Raw genomic sequence first — 19,079 nt, 5'->3', positions numbered from 1 at the left:
ACTCTCACTCTTGAGTCTTCATGACATTAGAGAGGATCTAGCATGATGGATGGATGACAGGAAGCTCCTAGAGAGGGAGTTCATGAACTCCTCTCTTCTGGAGCTGCTTTTGTTCTCTTATGCATCAAAGGAGGGTTAGGGTGCACGTGAGCTTGCTTCAAGTGTATGGTCAAAGGATCTCTGTATCTGGAGATTAAAGCAGCATGGCTAGCATAGGAAGCATTTCTGGAGTATTTAAAAAGACACAGTGGCAAAGATGAGTGACAACACAATTGTAGTGGCATACTTCAACAATGGGGGGGAAGGTACCTCGGACCCTGTCTTAGTTAGCTCTGCAGATGCATGAGTAGTCAGTGTGCGAGTTGTCAGCAGGAGAAATGTCCTCATGGACCAACTTGGTTATCAGGTGGTAGGGGCAGAGTAGTTCCTACACGCTCGAGTAGCAGAGAGGCTGTTTGACTGCTCTCAAGTCCTCCAGTCCTGGATCGGAGAGCAGTGACGTACAATTCTTTCCAGTACCCCTGGAACAACTTGTATGTGCATAGTTTTCCACCTTTCAGCCTTCTGTAGGGTGATCATTAAAATATTCATCACCCCCAGTCTCGAGATGACCCTGGTGGCACCTTATTGGCTAAAAGTCAGTTGATCTGCTGACTATTCTGGTCAGGCACTGGAAGAGGTTCTTCTGTGGCCCACCCTCCTTTGTCAGTCACATGTTTATAGGTACCACTAAGCATAAAACTGTGTATAAGTAACACTTCTGAAACATATCACTGCCAGAGGACGATGGGTAACTTCGGTTGGTGAGAATGAGCATCCACCTCTCCCTAATCTCTTCCTGTATACTGCCTTTGTTCAGTCAGTACATGGCTGGTCCAGTGCATGCACAGAAGGATACTATATATACAAAAGGCACAGTGTTTATATTCCAGTGGAAACAAAACTGTTTTATGTTACTGTAGAATTTAAATAAGGGCAGTTCAGATGTTAAATAATTCAGACAAAGAAAAGGAAGATCATGTATTATTTCACTTGAATAAAGTCAGGTAATAATTTAAATTCAAGACAAGATAGCATTTCCTGGGGTTACCAAAAATATGGCAAAGTCAAAGTCACAATGTGGATCCCTTGCAAAATTCATTTAATCTCTTGAGACTAGGCTTGTAAATCTAAGTAGCACTGTTGTCCCTTTCTGAGTGGTCCTCAGTTTACTGCCAGCCAAAAAGTCCAAATGCCTTGAAAGTTACCGTACCTGAGAAAATGTAAAAATTAATGTTAGCTACCATGATATTTTTTTTATCAACTGAAAAATATGATCAATACAGTTTAAAAGATACAAAGCTGTTAACACTTCCTTAAGGCTGCTTAGAAAATTTTGCAGAACAAATAATATCCTATAGTAGTGGGCATTTTTTAGTAGTCACTGCAGTTTGTATCTCTTGAAAGGGATCTTCCAGTCCCTGTTTCTTCATGTTGATCAAGCCTGGAAAGATGGAAATAATAAGTAACTTAATGCTAAACCATGTGGCTCAAGAATATTTAAGAATGAAAGAATGACAGGACACTAATTTGGGTAGGTTTACTAATAAAAATATTAAGTTGTAATTTTGTCTGTGTGACCACCTGTGGATGTATAAAATTACAAGGGTTATCAGTATCAAACTTCTTTTAATATAGAAGTGTATTGGTCAGCACTGTGTTGAAGCTATTTTATTGCCATGAAAGGCACCCCACCTAATATGGGCCATTGTTCAAAAATTATTAGACAGCCACTGGGTTTGGAACCTCCAAAGTTTGCTGAAGAGGAATGTACTGGCTTAGTTGTGACTCTGAGGTAGGCAAACCGTGATTGATTCCGTTTCACCTGCTTATGTGATGCAATGGGACGGGCCTGCTACCATTGGTAAAACCTCTTCAGTGTTCTTAGGCATTTGTTTTGATTTATCACAGTTGACAAGCTCAGCATTTCACCTTTCACTTCTTACCAGATATTTGACTTATCTATCAAGTTCATGCTGAAATCCAGTATGCCCATTTAGAATTTTGTGGCTGCTGAAGTAACATTGAAATATGTCTTTTGCTTCTTCTATATAATATGAGACTTGCCTACTGTAGACACTAAAATGCAGAAACAGATCAGGCATTACACATACCTGAAGTCTGTTATTGTAGCAAATCTGAAATCATCCAGTTAATATGAAAATGTATAATTTAATATAAATGAATATACTTTTAATGTTTTTAAAAACTGTATATAAAAATCAGTATATAATGAAGCTTTATATAAAAAATATTTTTAAAAATGGGTATATAACGAAATTCATTAGGTGTTTGACCAGCATAATTGTAGTTTTACTGTCAGAGTGGAAAGGCACAATCTCAAGATAACACCAAAGAAACATAAGCACCACCTTTTACATGCATCAATATGGTACATAAAGCACACAAAATAAGCTGATGCAAAGGCTATCCTTCTTGCAATTCGTACTGTAAGGATGATCCTTGCTAAGGTCAAGAAAGCAGGAGAATTTGAAGAAAAGCCAGTAAAGACGAAGCATTCATAGGGTGGTGATCACCACCCCAAAGAAAACTGGCTTAACATGAAATGCTTAAATGAAGCTTAGGGTAGCAAGACTGATTTATACAGAAACTTGTGTATCAAACTGCAAAGGAGAATACACAGTTCACACAACACTTGCAAACAATATAACAAAAATTGCAGGTTGCCTAAATTTTAAGTCATAGTGGGGCCTAACATCAGTTGGCCTAATTGGAATGCAAGACCTAACCTTGATGAGTTTTAAATTTGATACAAGATACAGCTGTAGTTTATAAACCTTCGTTTTGTGAACTATAATGACAAGCGCTATCAGAGTCATCATCATAAAATTTATTTTGTCAGCTTTTCCCTAATTATGAATATTTTCTCATATTTCATTGTTCCACTCTAATTTATCTTTTAATTCTACTAGGCAAATATTGCATAATTTTACTTCTATATGGAATAAATAGGTGTTGATTCAAGGATTGGTAATACTGGGCAGAGTGAATGCCCTTCACTAGCCATTTCACAGCTCATTGGGATACACAAACACTACACTAGAAGTTGATGTGAGACATTGAATATTCTTGAGCCATCCATCTGTCCTCACTCAAATTATGAAATTTATCAGCCAAGGCCACATATTTCATTGGTAGTACAGTAAACTGTAAGAAATAAACACATTATTGTATTGTGTACACTTTCAGAAAGTAAACAAATCAAAATCAAGTTTTAACAGTATATACGGTAACGTACATTCTCATCAATTTTGTTTTGTGTGATCATACACAGCTTGCTCATACATTTACATTAGATTCTTCTGGTTTGCACAGGTTATTTAATATATTAAATTTTGCCTTAGAAGTTAGTTGATTCAAATACATATTTTCACTAAATGCTCTATTGATTTTGGGCTTTTCTTCCTCAATATAAGGTTGGGATTAGAGACTCTTGGTAGTAGGAGTGCAAGAATGTAAAGATCAGGTGCTTTCATTCTTAATGCTCTTGAGATATTCAAGATTAAAGCATAACTTGATTAACAAACATGAGAGTTGAATATAAAGTGATGCCCCATAAGTGAAATTTCTTTTACACCAGTTCAGAACAGCAGTTGTGTTGATGCACTTCAGAACAGCAGTTATGTCTTATGACTGACAAGTTTGATTATTTGAATTGTGAAAAAAGGATTCACAGATTTCTTCCAATTTGCATTCCAAAACATAACTCCACTGGTTATCATCTTATTCTTGTCCTGCTTTCAATCATTATTCAGTTTACTTTGAAATGAAATATGGAAGCATGTAAAGCCAACTATAACAATCTGAATGTGCTTGGTCATCCCAGGTACCACTACTAAAAACAATCTTTTTTTGTTAGGTATCTTCTATTTCAAGTTTTTGAACTGAAGATTCCTTAATCCAGTATGAAATATTGTGGCTGATTATATACTGTATATATATCTGTAAATAGGCATAATGAATACTGGACTTTGTAATTTAGGGAAATACTTCTAAATGTTTAAAATTCAATTTATTATTTAAATTAGTGCAAACTTCTGCAAGCTTTGTTGTTGCTGTTCTAAACCATATGCTTTCTTTACAGGTTGAAGCTCCATTTATACCTAAGTGCAAAGGTCCAGGAGACACAAGCAATTTCGATGATTATGAAGAGGAAGCCCTTCGCATATCCTCTACAGAAAAATGTGCCAAGGAGTTTGCCGAGTTCTAGAGGCCTTTATGTTTCTGTAGAGGCTAAGTTGACTCCCTGTGTCTGTGTACAAGTATAGTACATTACTCCCCTCCAGAGACCCCAGTGCATGAGCATTGCCATATTGGTGAGCGCCAGTACACATAGCTAATTATTGCTGTACAAACAGGCCTCAGGCAAGCAGTGAAAAATGCAGTAAGTGCTCAGTTGAGGGACACATTTACATTGTGGCTCACTTGTGCATATAGTGCCAGAGAGCCGAGGCTGTGATGGCATGATTGCCACAGAGCAGTATGGTGGTGTGGCCTTATGCTGCCATGAAGGTCAGTGTATCTTTCATGTTACTTGAAATCAACTTGATTATGCGTGATCAACCATCATGGTGATATGATTTTTATGGAAGAAACACCTAAATCAAACAGATTGTATATGATTGTTTTGCAGGTTGAAGTCAAGTAACATTTTAGATATCCTAGGCTTTATGTAAGAAAAAATAAACTTGCCACCTGAGGAATAAGTGCCAGACTTCGCATCAGGCGATGCCCAAGTGAGCAGTTGGCAGAAAATAGGTGTTGAGAGCAAGTGCCATTTTAACCAGAAAATAAGGTGGTGTTTAAGGAGAGGTTTGCCACTAGTTGCCAGCCACTTGGGGTCCAGGAGCTAACCTAGTCATGTGGTGAGTTGGGGGTGGATGGACACTTAGGGAAGAACACCAACATCCAAGGAGACTTAAGAGGCGGACTGGAGGAAGTGGACATCTTAGTTCTTTTAAAAAAAAAGTGATATGAGAAAAGTTGCCATGCATTGGGACAAGGAAAATGCTTTTGACCAGAGAAAGTTACTCTTGGTAAAAAGAAGCCTTTTAAGATTTTTTTAACATCTTTAGAATCCAGAGATAAGTAGCTGTGGGTGAGGAAGTTTACTGTAAGATGAAAATTATCCATTATATGAAATTTTGTATAATCAAACATATCTTTGAGCTTAAATAATGGTAAGGCAAAAATCTCATGAGAATGTTTGAGCAGCAGCAGCAGCAGAAGTCCCACCTAAAAGAAATTGCTTAATAGGGAGAAACCAAGCAAGTATATTTTCAGTCGTTTCCACCGTCCCTCTCTCTCTCTCTCTCTCTCTCTCTCTCTCTCTCTCTCTCTCTCTCTCTCTCTCTCTCTCTCTCTCTCTCTCTCAACATCCCTATTGGCTGTCTTCATCATCATCGATTGCAGCTTTGTTCATACTGCGCATGATTGATGCCCCTGATTAACTATGCCAAAATGCAGCAAACTCTCATCACACACATTTTGTAGGTTACTTAGTTTACTTGTATGGTTTCAACAGAATTTTTATTGATTCAATACAGAAGATGAAAAGGCTAGATTTCCCCAAGTCACATGTATGTAGGTATGTATCAAAGTTAATAACATTAAAAATGATGTCCATGTGTGCAAAGATGTAGATTATATATGTTTGAATAAGTGTTTCTATGCGATTCACATAAATGTGATACATTTGAATGATGTGTGATGGCTTCTTTTCATCCATTTCAAAATGAAGAATATAGCTAAGCTTGTATAAACTAGGTTTTGTGAACTAATCTTTTTTTATTTAACTGCCAGTGGGAATGAATGACTAGTAATTGCCTATTTCTGAGAGCTAATATTTTCTTCTCTTCCTCTTGTGAAGTCTTGAACTATATATATATATATATACCGTACGACTCTGTGAGTCCTAAGGCACACTGTATAAAATACTGTAACATGTCTATTTTCTTGCATTTTAGAGTACTTTATTGTAATGATTATTATTATAATTACTTTGTGTTATGGTCTGGCGCTCTGTTCATGTATTATACTAACCATATAGAGTTTTTGAGAATTTTTCCAAGAGCGTCTCATTTCTTTATTGTGCAATATTTTGATGCGAGAAGGATGCTCCTGTATCACTGTTATTTGCAGATGTTCCAAGAATATGCAGCTCTGAGGTTATCTGTCTGTCATTTATGTAAATATACACCCCTGGCCAATTGCTGGCATGTATCATCATAACTTGACTGACCATATGCATCTCTCATGCTGAGGTGAAGGTACAGTCCATCTCATGCAGTGGCTGTTCATTTGTTTTCCTTTTTTTAACGATTAAGGTTTCTTCTTTGTAACACTAAATGGTATGATAGAAGGATCTCTCAATATGGAGTCTTTATGCAAGGGAAAGGAGTTGGTGCCAATCAAAGTTTTTTTCCCCCAAAGGGTGTGGTATTAATAAAGCACACGAATTGTATAGTTCTCCATTTACTTTTTTATATGTTTATGTAGATATGTTTTAAAAGAATAAATGACTTGATTGCAGCCATTATTTAAGAACAATGATAAATAATTACGAGGTAGGATGAAAACCAGCACTGCTCAATGGTGGGATATTCTATGTATTGATGTTTTGATCTTAAAGTTTTCTTTTTATTTTTTTTTTTTTTTTTAGTGACAGCCATATCTGTATACTGATTCTGCCATAGGAATTTGTCTCTCATGTTAACTTTAAAAATATTGTAGATGGGGCAGAGATGATTTGTGGAGATTAGTTCCTTTTTATATTATGGTCTTTTTAGAAAATATAATTTTTAACAGGTTAGAGTCAGACATCTGTATATTAGACTCTCAGTACTTGGAAGTTGTAAGATTTTCTCAACCAAGTACAAATTATAAGAAAATATATAATTTTAAGAAATTATTTTTAAAGCCACAGAATTGCAATAATAAAATATTACTGGAGTGAAATGTAACAGTTTATTCTAATTTTATAGAATTTTAAAGGTTATTCCAGCCACACTTCAGAATTGATTATTTTTAGAATCCATTATATAAAAACTGATGGATAGGGAGCCTTAATTATTGATACAATTAGCATTTTATATGGTAATACTTGGTGCTCTGTATTTCACAGACTTCCTTACTGCTGGCTTTACCCATCAAGTTTAGCCATTGTGTCACTGGAAGCTCCTGTAGGAAGTGCATATTACCACCAATTTAGTGACCATATACATCCAGACTAGTGTAGCTATTCTAGATAATCCCTTCATCAAACTTCCAAATTAAAAATAAAAAAAAAATCTGAATTTAATGTTAAAATGTTAGGGTAGCAAACTTGACATCAAAATTCTGTTGCTAATCTACAGTTACAGTCCTTTTCATTAATATCTGATGCTTTTCAGGTATTTATATTAATGTTATTTCCTTCAGTTTAGGACAGCAATATTCATCTGTCATGAGCTTCGGTGAAGTTGAAAAATGAGTGAATGTTTTAGAAATGCAACCTATGGAGTGCCACTCACATAATGTAGCAGTGAATTCTCTCTTTAGAGCACAAAAGAAGGTTGTTTACAAAAAGATGTAAGGATCACATAGTTCTGCTATTTACAAAACTTGGCTGCTGGATTTATTGTAAAAGTAAATTGTGCTTTCTGAACAAGGCTGATAGGTTGGTTGGATCTAGATTTAGACCCACAGTCACTACTGCAGTTAACCTAAATTTTGAATACTTTATCTCATATAGTGGCTCATATTCCAGGTTTTGCCTTTGGGAGCGAGTATCTTGGAATCCATATTGCTCATACTTTACAGCTTACTCTTGAATTTCAGAATTATCACACAGTACTTTTTCTGAAGGAAATTTAGACCTTTTATTTTCTTTAATTCTATGAACATGATCTGTACTTTCAGCAGTTGTACAAAAAATCTTATTTCTAAGAAGCTAATTTGTAAGTTTTATTGTGAAGAGTTTTTCCTTGAAATTTGACATCAGCAGCATTATAATGTTCATGTTTAATTTGTTGAGACTCCTAACTGCAAAAGAAAGACTGATGCACTACATACATTCCGCATACAGAGCGAGAGCAACCTGGGCATATATGAATTGAAACCTAATCCCCTTCCCCCACCCCACCCTGTACCTTTGATATTCAACCCTTTGAATCTAAATCCTTAATTGTTCCATTACACAAAAATATTTATAAAATCTGATGATTCTCTCATAACCGTACAAAATACGCAATTATTGTTTTAAGTAGGCAGTCATTGCATTCTGTTGTTTTCATCTTTTTAGTTCCCATGTAAAAATTCAAAAAGGAAATTTAGGTGTAACGTGCATTTAACTCGGAATTTGTCTGTACTACAACTTAAAACAGTTTTGTCTGAGTAGGCCTTTACTAGATGCAGTGAAGAGTGGCATATATAATAAAATACCAGTGATAATTACTCATATTTTGGTCAAGAGAACAAACCAAACAGACCGATGTGCGTTAGTGGGTTCCTTGATGTTGATTGTATGAATTTCCCAGCTCCCCAAGCAAGCTACCTATTCAAGGTTCCTCCTTGATACCACAGTTGTATCTACTTGTCATGGGAGAAAGGTGTGATATCAGCATGGAATCATCATCCCCCTTAATAATTGTTACTATATATCTCAGAACTGCTAGTATCTATTTTTCTTAATCTCTAATGTGCATTAGTATGTCTGCAAAGTATTCATGTGCATGTGTCTGTGTGATTGTGCAAATTTGGTTCCCATGGAATAGGTGTGGGTGGATTTGTGGTTGGAACCTTGTGTAAGAAGCTTTCACCAGACTACATCCCAGTTGAGTATCTATGTTCAGTGTTCATAGTCCAATTGCATTGAGTTCATATTTTGTGATTTGTAGTTGCCAATTTTGAATAAGACGTTAATAAATGAAACATGTACTAAAATGTCATTTCTTTATCCAGTTGTCCTGAGAATATATGGTATATTTACACTGAACTCTATACAGTATTGCATCAAAATACTAGCTGATCTATCAGCAGAGCTTAACAACTCTTGACCCAAAGCAAAGTACCAATGTCACTATAACAACTGTGGAAAACTAATCTAGATCTTTCTACAAACTGAAACATAATTTCCTTCCAAAAACAGGGAGCAATCTATTAAGACACTAAAGATGAAGTCTAATTTGAATTACTGACCCACAAGGAAAGAAACAAGTTGTTACACAGGACACTAAAAGCTGTTTGTGTGCAAGTGTGTTGGAGGGGAAGTGGTTGTACCATGGATAATGACATTCAAAATAACCAGCTAACAAGATATGTAAGACTTTTAGCCATCCCTCCGAGAACAAAAGACATTTGGATAAAATATGGAAACAGAATGGAAGTTATCAGAAGCACTTTAAAAATAAAAACTAATTTATCAGAATTTAAGAGCATTTAGCTAACAGGAAACTGAAAAGGAACTACAAAACTGATATTGGAGAGCTTAATTTTTAAAAAAAAATAATTAATTGCAATTTTATGACAACTTTATACTAATCAGATATATACAAGCCAACTAATTTGCAAACAAAGCAATTCTAAAAATATATAAATTTTTATAATAAAATTTGTTCTTTGGATACTTGCCTACTGTTAAAATTAGCTTACTTGCCCATGCCATCAAATACTGAATGGCTGCCTGGATGACTGTCTAGTTTACCTGTTCCCCACCAGGTGTGTTTCAAATGTTTAAGTTCTTGTCAAATTCTCCTTGACAACCCACTGAGCCACTAAGTTGTGGGGATGCTGGGTGGGTCTACTTTAACAGAAGGTAAGTATCCAAATAAATTTTATTATGAAAATTTATACTATTTGAGATGAATGTTACCTACTGTTAAAGTCATCTGATTCCCCCACTGAGAAGAGATGGTGGGTAGTGCCAAACCGCTCAGCTAAACGAAACTAAAGGTTTCTTGCATGAAACCCAAAACACTCTTACCTGATGTGGAATCCTGATCTTAAAGGGCCAGAAGTTGGATTCCATTCAGAGGGGCCTGGCTCTCATGTGTGTGCAGCGAAGAGCAGCCTTGCTGAGAAAACCGCTTCAACTAGAATGAAATGGACGCACCGTGAGGGGACCCTGTGCCTGGGTCCAAAAGCCCTATAAAATGACAGTCACTAAAAATAAATAGCTTGACGACAGAAAGGTATACGATCCTATATAATACATGTATACCTTCATGCTCCCCAAATTACTAAAACCTGGGATTTAAAACAAACATCTTAAAAGATTGCTCTTTATGAATAAAGGTAAAAGACTTGACCCGCACAGCAAATTTCTCATGATTTCATGCTTAGCCTAATCAAACAAACTGCACAGAAAACCTTGTGTTCTTTGTAATCACAGACATTCTAGGTCTCTCCCACCAAGAAAACCAAATGGTTAACTTTGCCTCTTCCAGGTCACAACCTTTTGACAAAGACATCTAGGTTTTCTAAAACCACAAAACAAAAGGTTAACTTTGCCTCCTCAAGGCTTAACCTTTGACAGAGATGTTCTAGATTCTAAAATCACAGAATACAAGGATAACTGCCTCTTTCCTGGCTTAACCTATCTAAGTAAGTTTTAATTGTCCCAACATGACAGAGAACTGTTTCCTCTTCTTCCCCACCAGAGGTTAAATGGAATTCTTACAGTTCTCTGAAAAGTTTGCCCTAATCTCATTCTCAGCTACATTGCAAAAAGATAAAATAGCATTTCCTTACAACAGCCTTAAGGAGAGTGGTTGCAATAAATTTACTCTTTTTAACTTGAATAGTGCTAAATAAAAGCAGTTTTTCTACTAAATAATTCAATGGGCCTCATTCCAGAACCTCAAAAGAATCTGCAGATAAACTTTTGACCTGTGTCTAAATCCAGAGAGAGATTGATACAGTACTGAGTTGAAGGAGCTTCCATCTCAACTTATTTCAAAACCTTACAGCTGCTGATCATCAGCCAGATCTAATAGCACAAGACACAATACCAAGGAAAGTATGGAACGATAACCTTGAAAGTAGACAGCAAATAAGTCTTACTAAACCCAAGAAAGCAGAGAAACTTTCATGTCTACAAGGTTCCAGCTGCTGAAAATTCCTCTAGAAAGGGCCCTGGGCATAAACAAACCGCTCCTTCTGACACAAGGCCACAGTTGTTCTCTGCCTGATTAAGGATAGAACCCATGATACCTTTGAAAATCCCCTATTGGGAGGAGACAGTCAAGCATCTCTAAGCAGCTAAATGCTAGATGCAGAAGTTAGTGAGAGTGCATGAAACTCTGTAGTCCGAGTCAACTTTCCCTTAACGGAAAAATAAGAGAGCTAGAAAGTTCGAAAATCATTTTCTTTCGAGGCTACTAGGGCTCTACAGGAGTCACTGAGCAATTCTTGAACATGGAAATTGCTCAACACAGTACTTCCTTACAGTAGCTAGAGGAGGAAAGCCTGTGAATCTGAAACAGGCCAAATTTAAAGAAACACATCCACTGATCAAGCCTGAGGGCCCTCAAAGGAGTAGTGATCGACTCGTTCCTGTTCACCTGCATGCTAATAAGTCTACAATGAGTGGTCATCTAATCCCACAGCAACTGTTGAACTTGCATATGTACTGTAATGGCTACTCTGTAAGTGGTTTTGTTCTTCTGAATCCCCAATTGCCAAAAACATAGTCCTTCCACAGAATGTTATCTCTCAAAGAAGCAATCTTTCCACCATGACTTTGTTTTGACCAAGAAAAGCTGCTGGACATCTTCAATGGTCTTTCCACTGCCCTGACACCTAGTAAGCTTTACCTGGTGTAGTGTTGACCCTTCTATGTTGTATGTAAGTGTAACAACACTAGTCAAAATTCTTTGCTTCATGTTGGATGAGAGAGGGAAAAAAAACCCAGGACGTAGATTTAAGAATAAAATGGTCAACTCTTGGTTTCAGCATCCCTCTTACAGAACCTAGCAACAATGATGGTCCTGGATTACTTACAAGTTTAATGAACACTAGCTGTTAAGTTGTAATCTTTTATGCTGAGGCTGAACTGTAATGAGCCTGATTATTCTGACAAAATCCCCAGTGAGGCCATGTTTCTTAACAAAGAAAGCCCTTACCACTTAGGAAGCTTCCTTCTGGGCTAAAATTCTTCAAGAAGCAAGTGCTTATTCGTCTTCTGACAGGCAAGCCTGCAAATTCAAGAATCATCCCCACATCACTAGATAAGAATGAGGAGTGAGGGAAGTCGACTAAAATTCATATTGCATAGAGACTAAGCCAGCTGAAGCAAAAGATCCTTGGCCTTTGGCATACTGTCGAGAGTTGGCCAACTTGAAGCAGCTGACTTAGATGAAAATATTTCTTGCTCCTAAAAACTGACCCCATCCCTAACCATTCAGACACACCTTGTATTCACCAAAGTATGGTTTACGTCATGTTCTCAGTTCTTAACACGCTTTTCCTGAACCAAAATGGGAGCAAAAGGTGGAGCTAAAGAGGAAGCCTCAATACTAACTAAAGCATTAGCAAAGACAAAATCTAGACTTAGTATGGATAACTAGAGAAGAAGGACCTGAGAAGGGGAGAAATGACATGTTGATAACCTGACCTAGCTAACTGCTTTGCAATCTGCTTCCCTTCTCTTCCTATAGTACTAACCAACTTCAGCAGAAAGTCCTTCGAAAATCCCTACTTCCTCACATCTATTCTGCAGATCACACTTAAAACCACTACAGCAGGCGTAAACAGTGTGTATCTCCTAAAAAATTAACACTCTGCTAACAAAGTAATCATTCCTACAGACGCTGACGTCCTTAGCCTTGATTCCAGTGGAGGCATCCTAGGAAAAATAATGTTCAGTACCATGACAGCAACAAAAAGCATTGGAACACCAACAGTCCCTATACCCAATGGCAGTAAGAATTCTGACTCTAGACAGTCATCTGGGCAGCCATTCGATCTTTTGTTTGAAGGCCGACCTGCCTATTGGGGCACGGAGATGTACGCTAACTTTAACAGTAAATAAGATTCCCAAATAATGAATAATGTTGCCAACTAGTGTTTTGGTCTGTCATTTTAGTGAAATCATACAAAATCCAGTCTAAATACACTTCCAAACTTAAAAGTGTAAACTAAAGCTGGCCATACACCTAGGGAACTGACTATGATTTTTTAACAATGGCACAAAATAGTTAGTGGATGTATACTAAGACCAAATACTCCCTCACTCACTGACCATTGCCTTCAGCATTACTATGTTCCTCTGAAGATTTTTAATTTCTTATGGTTACTATTGCAAATTATACTACTATCAGTCTGGTACATCAATTACCATAATTATACAGAAAACATTCAACTCGTTAGTACATTTAACATCAATCACTACATTCAATCAAACTCAACAACAACTTGGAAAATAAAAAGTAGCTGATCTTACTATTAATGTGACCAATTTCACTGCAAAGAACTTCTACCACTGTAAAGATGCCATATAGTGTATATGTATAACGGCTGTTGTACTCCTTCCTGATGAAGGTAATCATGGAGAAGATGACCGTCAGCTGATGATCTTTCCAGGTGATATCCCTGCTTATTCAATACCCATCTAATAACCTGAAATAATAAAACGATTTTTTATACTGTGTACTACATTTAAGCGAAGCACTGTAATACAAGTACAGTACAGTAATTATTTACATTTCTGTAATTGAGCTTCATTTTAAATCATAGGTGTGACATGCTGAAGTGTTTATCAAAAGAGTATAATGATGATGGTAATCAATATCATAGTCAGTCATTCTACAGTATACAGTTTAACAAAAGTTCCTCTGTAATCCTACACTAATTGTCAAAATAATCGTGTGGTCCTGAACACCTTTTGAAGGCATTCAAGGCTGCACAATACAAAATTCAAACATCACTCATTAATGACCGTACACAGAACAGTATGGGACTACGGTATGAAGTTAACGTAATTTACAACTCCACCAACCTTTGAAATCTAGCTTTCTCCTAATTTCATTCCGATTTGATTAGGAGTTTTAGTCCTTAAGGCAAAGTACTGGAACCTATCAACTTTCTCTAATACAGTACTATTATACAACTAACAGTTACCCATAACTTATGAAATAACATTAGGTATCTATTTCTTTGTTTCTTACTACAAGAACTTATGATTCAATGTGAAGCATATCATATTTGAGACTTGTAGCTATAGTCTATTTTTCTAAGGCAAAACATATTCCCTGTTCAAGCAAATAGTAACCTAGATATGTTTTCCAAGGGATTCTTTAGCAAGGTTTTCCGACACCAAAGCAATTCTGAAAACTTCCTGAAACACTTGAGCACCTAAGAACCAAGAACTTGCAAAGTCATGGGACCTATGAATACAAGTATGTACCATTAGTGTCACCCGAGTGATGCTGATGCCCACTAGCACTAAGGAAAAGAATTTGCCTGGTAACAGCTTTTGAAGCAACATATGTTTGCTTTGTTACATGTATCTGCCAATTCTTCTGGTAGCCACCACTGCAAACCAGTTGTAGCTGAACATGCAAAGAAAACAACTTGCCCTAAAGGAGTTGATGGATAATTACCCATCATCATTCAGCGAATGCTTGGTTCACCCCCAAAAATATTTTCAATTGGTTCCATAACCTGTTTTGTAAGAGGTTACCAGTATTCATCAATATCAGACATGGGACCTTGGAACTGCTCCAGTGTAATCTACCACAACCTAGTTGGTTTTTGACGAAAAATCATATTGGCTTCATGTTTTTGCCTCCTAATATGACTGCACTCATTCAACCAATGGGCCAAGGTGTTACTGTTGCAACGAAAGTGCTATAACAGAGGACGTTCCTCGAGGAAGAAATGGTGGTGTTCAGGGACAAGCTGGACAATCAGCAAGGCTTGGATACATTGGGGGAACTGACTCTAGAGAATCTGCTAAGTATTCACCAAAACCTGCCACATACAACTTTGCAGAAGCAACAACTCACTGCATGTGAAGGACACCTGCTTGATGTGCCTCACTGGACTAAACGTAGGAACCACATCCTCTTGTTGCACCACAATTGAAGCACCAACAAGCAGTAGAGAAACGCTGATGTAACGCCATTCATACTGCATGGCTGGGAGGGGGGGACAGGTTGGCTAGCAATAGTTGATATAGATGCCTCACGAAACCAAATGCTGTCAACAGAAGCCAAATTATAAGCCAGTACATCTACCAAAATGGTATCTAGCTTAGATTTAGCTGAGGTGCCTGACAATGAAGCAGAAGCCATGAAAAAGAATATTAGAGGTTGCAGGAAAGAAGGACCTGTGCAGCTGAAAATACAGATGATACAGGTAGAAGAAATAGATCACAAGGAGAAAAGGCATGGAAGGAATAGTGAGACTGAGATACACACACCAATGAAACAGGTTCAACAAAAGATTGAAAAATATTATATAATTAGAACTGGAACAAACAGCAGAATAATGCTTAGCATACCATTATTGTTAATTCTCTTAAATTAAACTTACCATCCTACCATTAGGACCTACACAAGGCATCAATAATTTGTGTGACAATTTATGCTTTCCAAAACTATCTTTGGCTAGTGGGCCAAATGCCTAACCCATCAAGATGGATGAGACTCAGACGTCTAGGGGTACAAAACAACTTAACCCCAAGAACCAACCTGCAGTGTCTCCCAACTGTCACAGGAAAGTACGACTGCAAACTCAGGCAACTGATAGACAAGGCCACTGACACCTTTCCTCTCAAAGGGGATCACAAGAAAAAGAGTGCACAAGGGGGAGGGGGGGGTTGCACATTGGTTAATCATAACTAGAATTCAGTCAAGCCCTTAAATGCTATAATAGGACTAACACCCTGTCTAATTTTAGAATATGTTTTTCCTACACTGAAGGAGGAGCAGAGGGTAGAGATGAGGTTGTAGGATCAGGTCTAGGCCAAAAAGAAGGTGATGAGACTTACGTCTGAATTAAAATGATTTTCAATATTTTAAACTAAATGATAACTACAAAATACTACTTAGGATAGGATGTTAAGTACTTTATACGGAACTGCACTACTGTATACTACAATATATGCTATGAGATTTAACCCCAGGGTACCCTCTTGATTAGGTTACATGCCAGTCTTCATTACTTATTTCCTTACTGGAAGGGGCAGACCCCCGAGCTGTGTGTTTAGTTGAGGACACCTTAATAGGGAAAACTGGACAATTCTACACACCTCTACATTTTAAGAACTTTCTCATGTACAGTTATCACAAATATTACTACAGTTGGACACTAAAATGGGAAAATTAATAAATAGCGAGAGCCAATTAACAGGAGCTTATTTTATGCAAGAGGCAAAAGAAAAAAGAATGTAAAAGTTGGCAAGAAGAGAAATCTGAAGCAATGAGAAAATAAAAGTTTTGACATGCAGAGATGGTCTAACATTAAACAAATGAAGAGAAAGAAAAGTATTCAGTCATGGCACCTGGGTTAGTATGTACGAAAAAGCATGGCCAAGGCCTTTAGGTAGTGCTTAAGGGTGTAAAGTACTGTATGTTCCCAGTTTCAATCAATTCACGTATGCCCTGGGTTGTGATAGCCTTGTTCATATCAAAAGACAGACGTGCTATGAAATTGAGTTCTAGACCGGAGGTATGGACTTGAAAAGGTTAGTTATAGCTTCCACCCAGAATTCTGAATGATTATCTTGTGCATAACTGAACACTTACCTTCAGGAGTTTTGATAAAACTTCATATTTATGTAAAGAGTTCAGGCCAGCGAGGTTCAATTTCAAATCAAGCCTTATAACGGGCATATACTTCAAGTCCTTAAATTCTTCTACAAAGATGTAAGAGTTATCAACATTAATTTTCTGTGCTTTGATTTCATCAACAATCCCTTTTCTGTTATCACCGGCACCCATGGAATGAACTCTACTATTTCTGTCCATATTTGGTAATAGCTTAGCAGGACTGACATCATAACCTGCTATTTTCTTACTCTTGAAGCAGTTTTGAGAGAACTGGTAACTGTAATGGCCATACCCTGAGTTACTTGTAAAACATCGGCCAAGGTTTCTCACACTGCAATGATAAAAGGGAACTGGGCTGGAATTTACTGCAAACGATGAAACTAATTCTGCACAAAAAGTTGTTGGCACTGTCAGCAACTGAACTATTTCATCAAATGCATTCAGTTCAGAGGAGAGTTTTAAAGTTCTTTTCTGATTATAATGAGCACTGGGGTGACTGTCAAAATTTTCAATGGTTAAATTATCCTTAATCTTATTTTTCCTTTTCAGCAGATTTCTAAGATCTGTGTTTTTGTTATATTCTGATTTTGACAAGGAAACACTTTTAGAAACACTTTGATAAGGTCTTTCAAATTCTTTACTTTCAAGAGATCTCAAGTAAGACGTCATTAATTTCCTTCCTGAGTCTCTTCCAAGTTGCATTGCGCCTTTCTGCTGAACTTGCAGAACAATGTCCTCGAGCTTCTTATCATACAGACCTCTGCTGAAGGGAAGATCTACTTCAAACAATATTCCTAGAAGTAGTAATGCACAGTAGAAAACCAGCAGCTGAAGAGGATGAAACTGAGAGCATCCCATTATTCTTAAGTCTGAGCACTCCAAACACACAAAGTTCCTAACTAGTACGTATATTGCACTACAAACACGAAACTGAAAGCAAAGAGAAAAAATAGAAAATTTACTTACTAAATATGTACATAGTATGTTTCCATTTACCAATCCCAGATTATGAGTGATTATATTATCAACTATATGTACGGTATGCTTTTAAATATTACTTAAATCACTACCATGTACAACATCAATACAGAACTGTAATATGATCATGTATGGAAAATTTATACAGACTTCATAATATACAAACTATAAATGCCACAAGAAAAATGCATGAGGAGGAGACACTCGTGTTAAAATGACTAAGGTTACCAAGGGAGGACAACCGTCATTTGCACAACAATGCCTTGAGGGAGAAGACAAGAATTTTTAGCACTGCAAGCATTTTAAGACCATTTGATGGGTCACTTGGTGGTGCTGATGCCCAAGTAGCCTTATCAGTTGTCCCAACTTCTACCATGTGTGAGAGCCCATGAGGTCCAGGGTATCACACCATCTGCGTATTCATGAGGAACTCTTCCGAGGTTCAGGTAATGAGGGCATGGCAGACCATCTCTGCTTCATCCTGTTTGAGAGGGATGTTCCACACAAACCCATGACACATTCTGCTTAAGACCTGGGGTGGTTGTTTCCCCTGGACCCCAAATTTCAGGACTGGGAGCTGATCAATTCAGTTAGAATGGTTGGTTGTCTGGTTTCACATCCCCAAAGCCAACTCAAAGTCCTTTAAATAATAACTTTAGGCATCAAAATGTGATTGTGCCCATACAAAATGGGAAAAGATATGGCAATATGCATGGTGTAAAAGGTCTGAAGAAACAAAGTTCTTTCTCACTTGTGATTTTTATTCAGACAATACAACAGTGGCAGGAGGCTCAATACACTGAGCTCTGAACAGCCAAGACATCAGGAACAGTGGGCCATTAATCAAGTCCAGGGAGATGGAAGAGGGTGGGTCTCTGAATGCACAGACAAGACCACATCTTTTTCAGATGGTCAAATCTGGAAGACTGGTTCACTGATAAAGTAGCCATTAGTTAGGTTACCACTAAGGCATTCTTAATTTGAAATATAAAATCTTTGACTTGGAAAAATATTATTATGCAACAGTCCATGGTGAACTAAGAGTGAATCTGTCTCACTGCAGGTCTGCTGTGGTGGATGGGATCACTTTGACAATCATTGTCATAAATGAACTAGAAAAGAAAAAGTGAACATATGTTGTAACCAAAGAGATTGGTACAAGATTGTTGGTACACTTTCTGTGCAACCATGTTGCTTGTGAATAACCTGTCAACTCTTGTTTTTTGATGACAATTATGTTTTGAGTATGTCATTATATTAACTGAGTTTGTGCTGGTCCTAAACTCAGTC

At 37.2% G+C, this 19,079-nt stretch overlaps 2 protein-coding genes across 14 annotated transcripts in view; one reads left to right on the top strand and one right to left on the bottom strand.

The window, feature by feature from the left end:
- The window catches only part of Pka-C1 (Protein kinase, cAMP-dependent, catalytic subunit 1), a 972,169-nt gene extending 963,187 nt beyond the window's left edge, over window positions 1-8,982 (top strand). For 8 of the 13 annotated variants that reach the window (XM_067096270.1, XM_067096271.1, XM_067096267.1 and 5 more), the window contains one exon: window positions 4,145-8,982. In XM_067096270.1, the coding sequence (XP_066952371.1) occupies window positions 4,145-4,270 (126 nt within the window). In that variant the 3' untranslated portion in view covers window positions 4,271-8,982. The remainder of the gene's footprint in view (window positions 1-4,144) is intronic. The other 5 variants (XM_067096264.1, XM_067096265.1, XM_067096272.1 and 2 more) reach the window with 2 other exon arrangements.
- On the bottom strand, window positions 269-17,738 carry LOC136833992 (uncharacterized). Its single transcript, XM_067096276.1, has 3 exons — window positions 16,788-17,738; window positions 13,481-13,656; window positions 269-1,252 (listed from the first exon to the last, which is right to left on the bottom strand). Exons 1-2 carry the CDS (start codon window positions 17,667-17,669, stop codon window positions 13,498-13,500), a joined length of 1,041 nt encoding a protein of 346 aa, XP_066952377.1. The 5' UTR covers window positions 17,670-17,738; the 3' UTR covers window positions 269-1,252; window positions 13,481-13,497.
- Window positions 17,739-19,079: the final 1,341 nt, after the last annotated feature.

The sequence above is a fragment of the Macrobrachium rosenbergii genome, chromosome 52, assembly GCF_040412425.1.
Source record: "Macrobrachium rosenbergii isolate ZJJX-2024 chromosome 52, ASM4041242v1, whole genome shotgun sequence".
In the NCBI taxonomy this organism is placed as follows: Eukaryota; Metazoa; Arthropoda; class Malacostraca; order Decapoda; family Palaemonidae; genus Macrobrachium; species Macrobrachium rosenbergii.
This window is presented reverse-complemented; position numbering and strand designations above follow the sequence as displayed.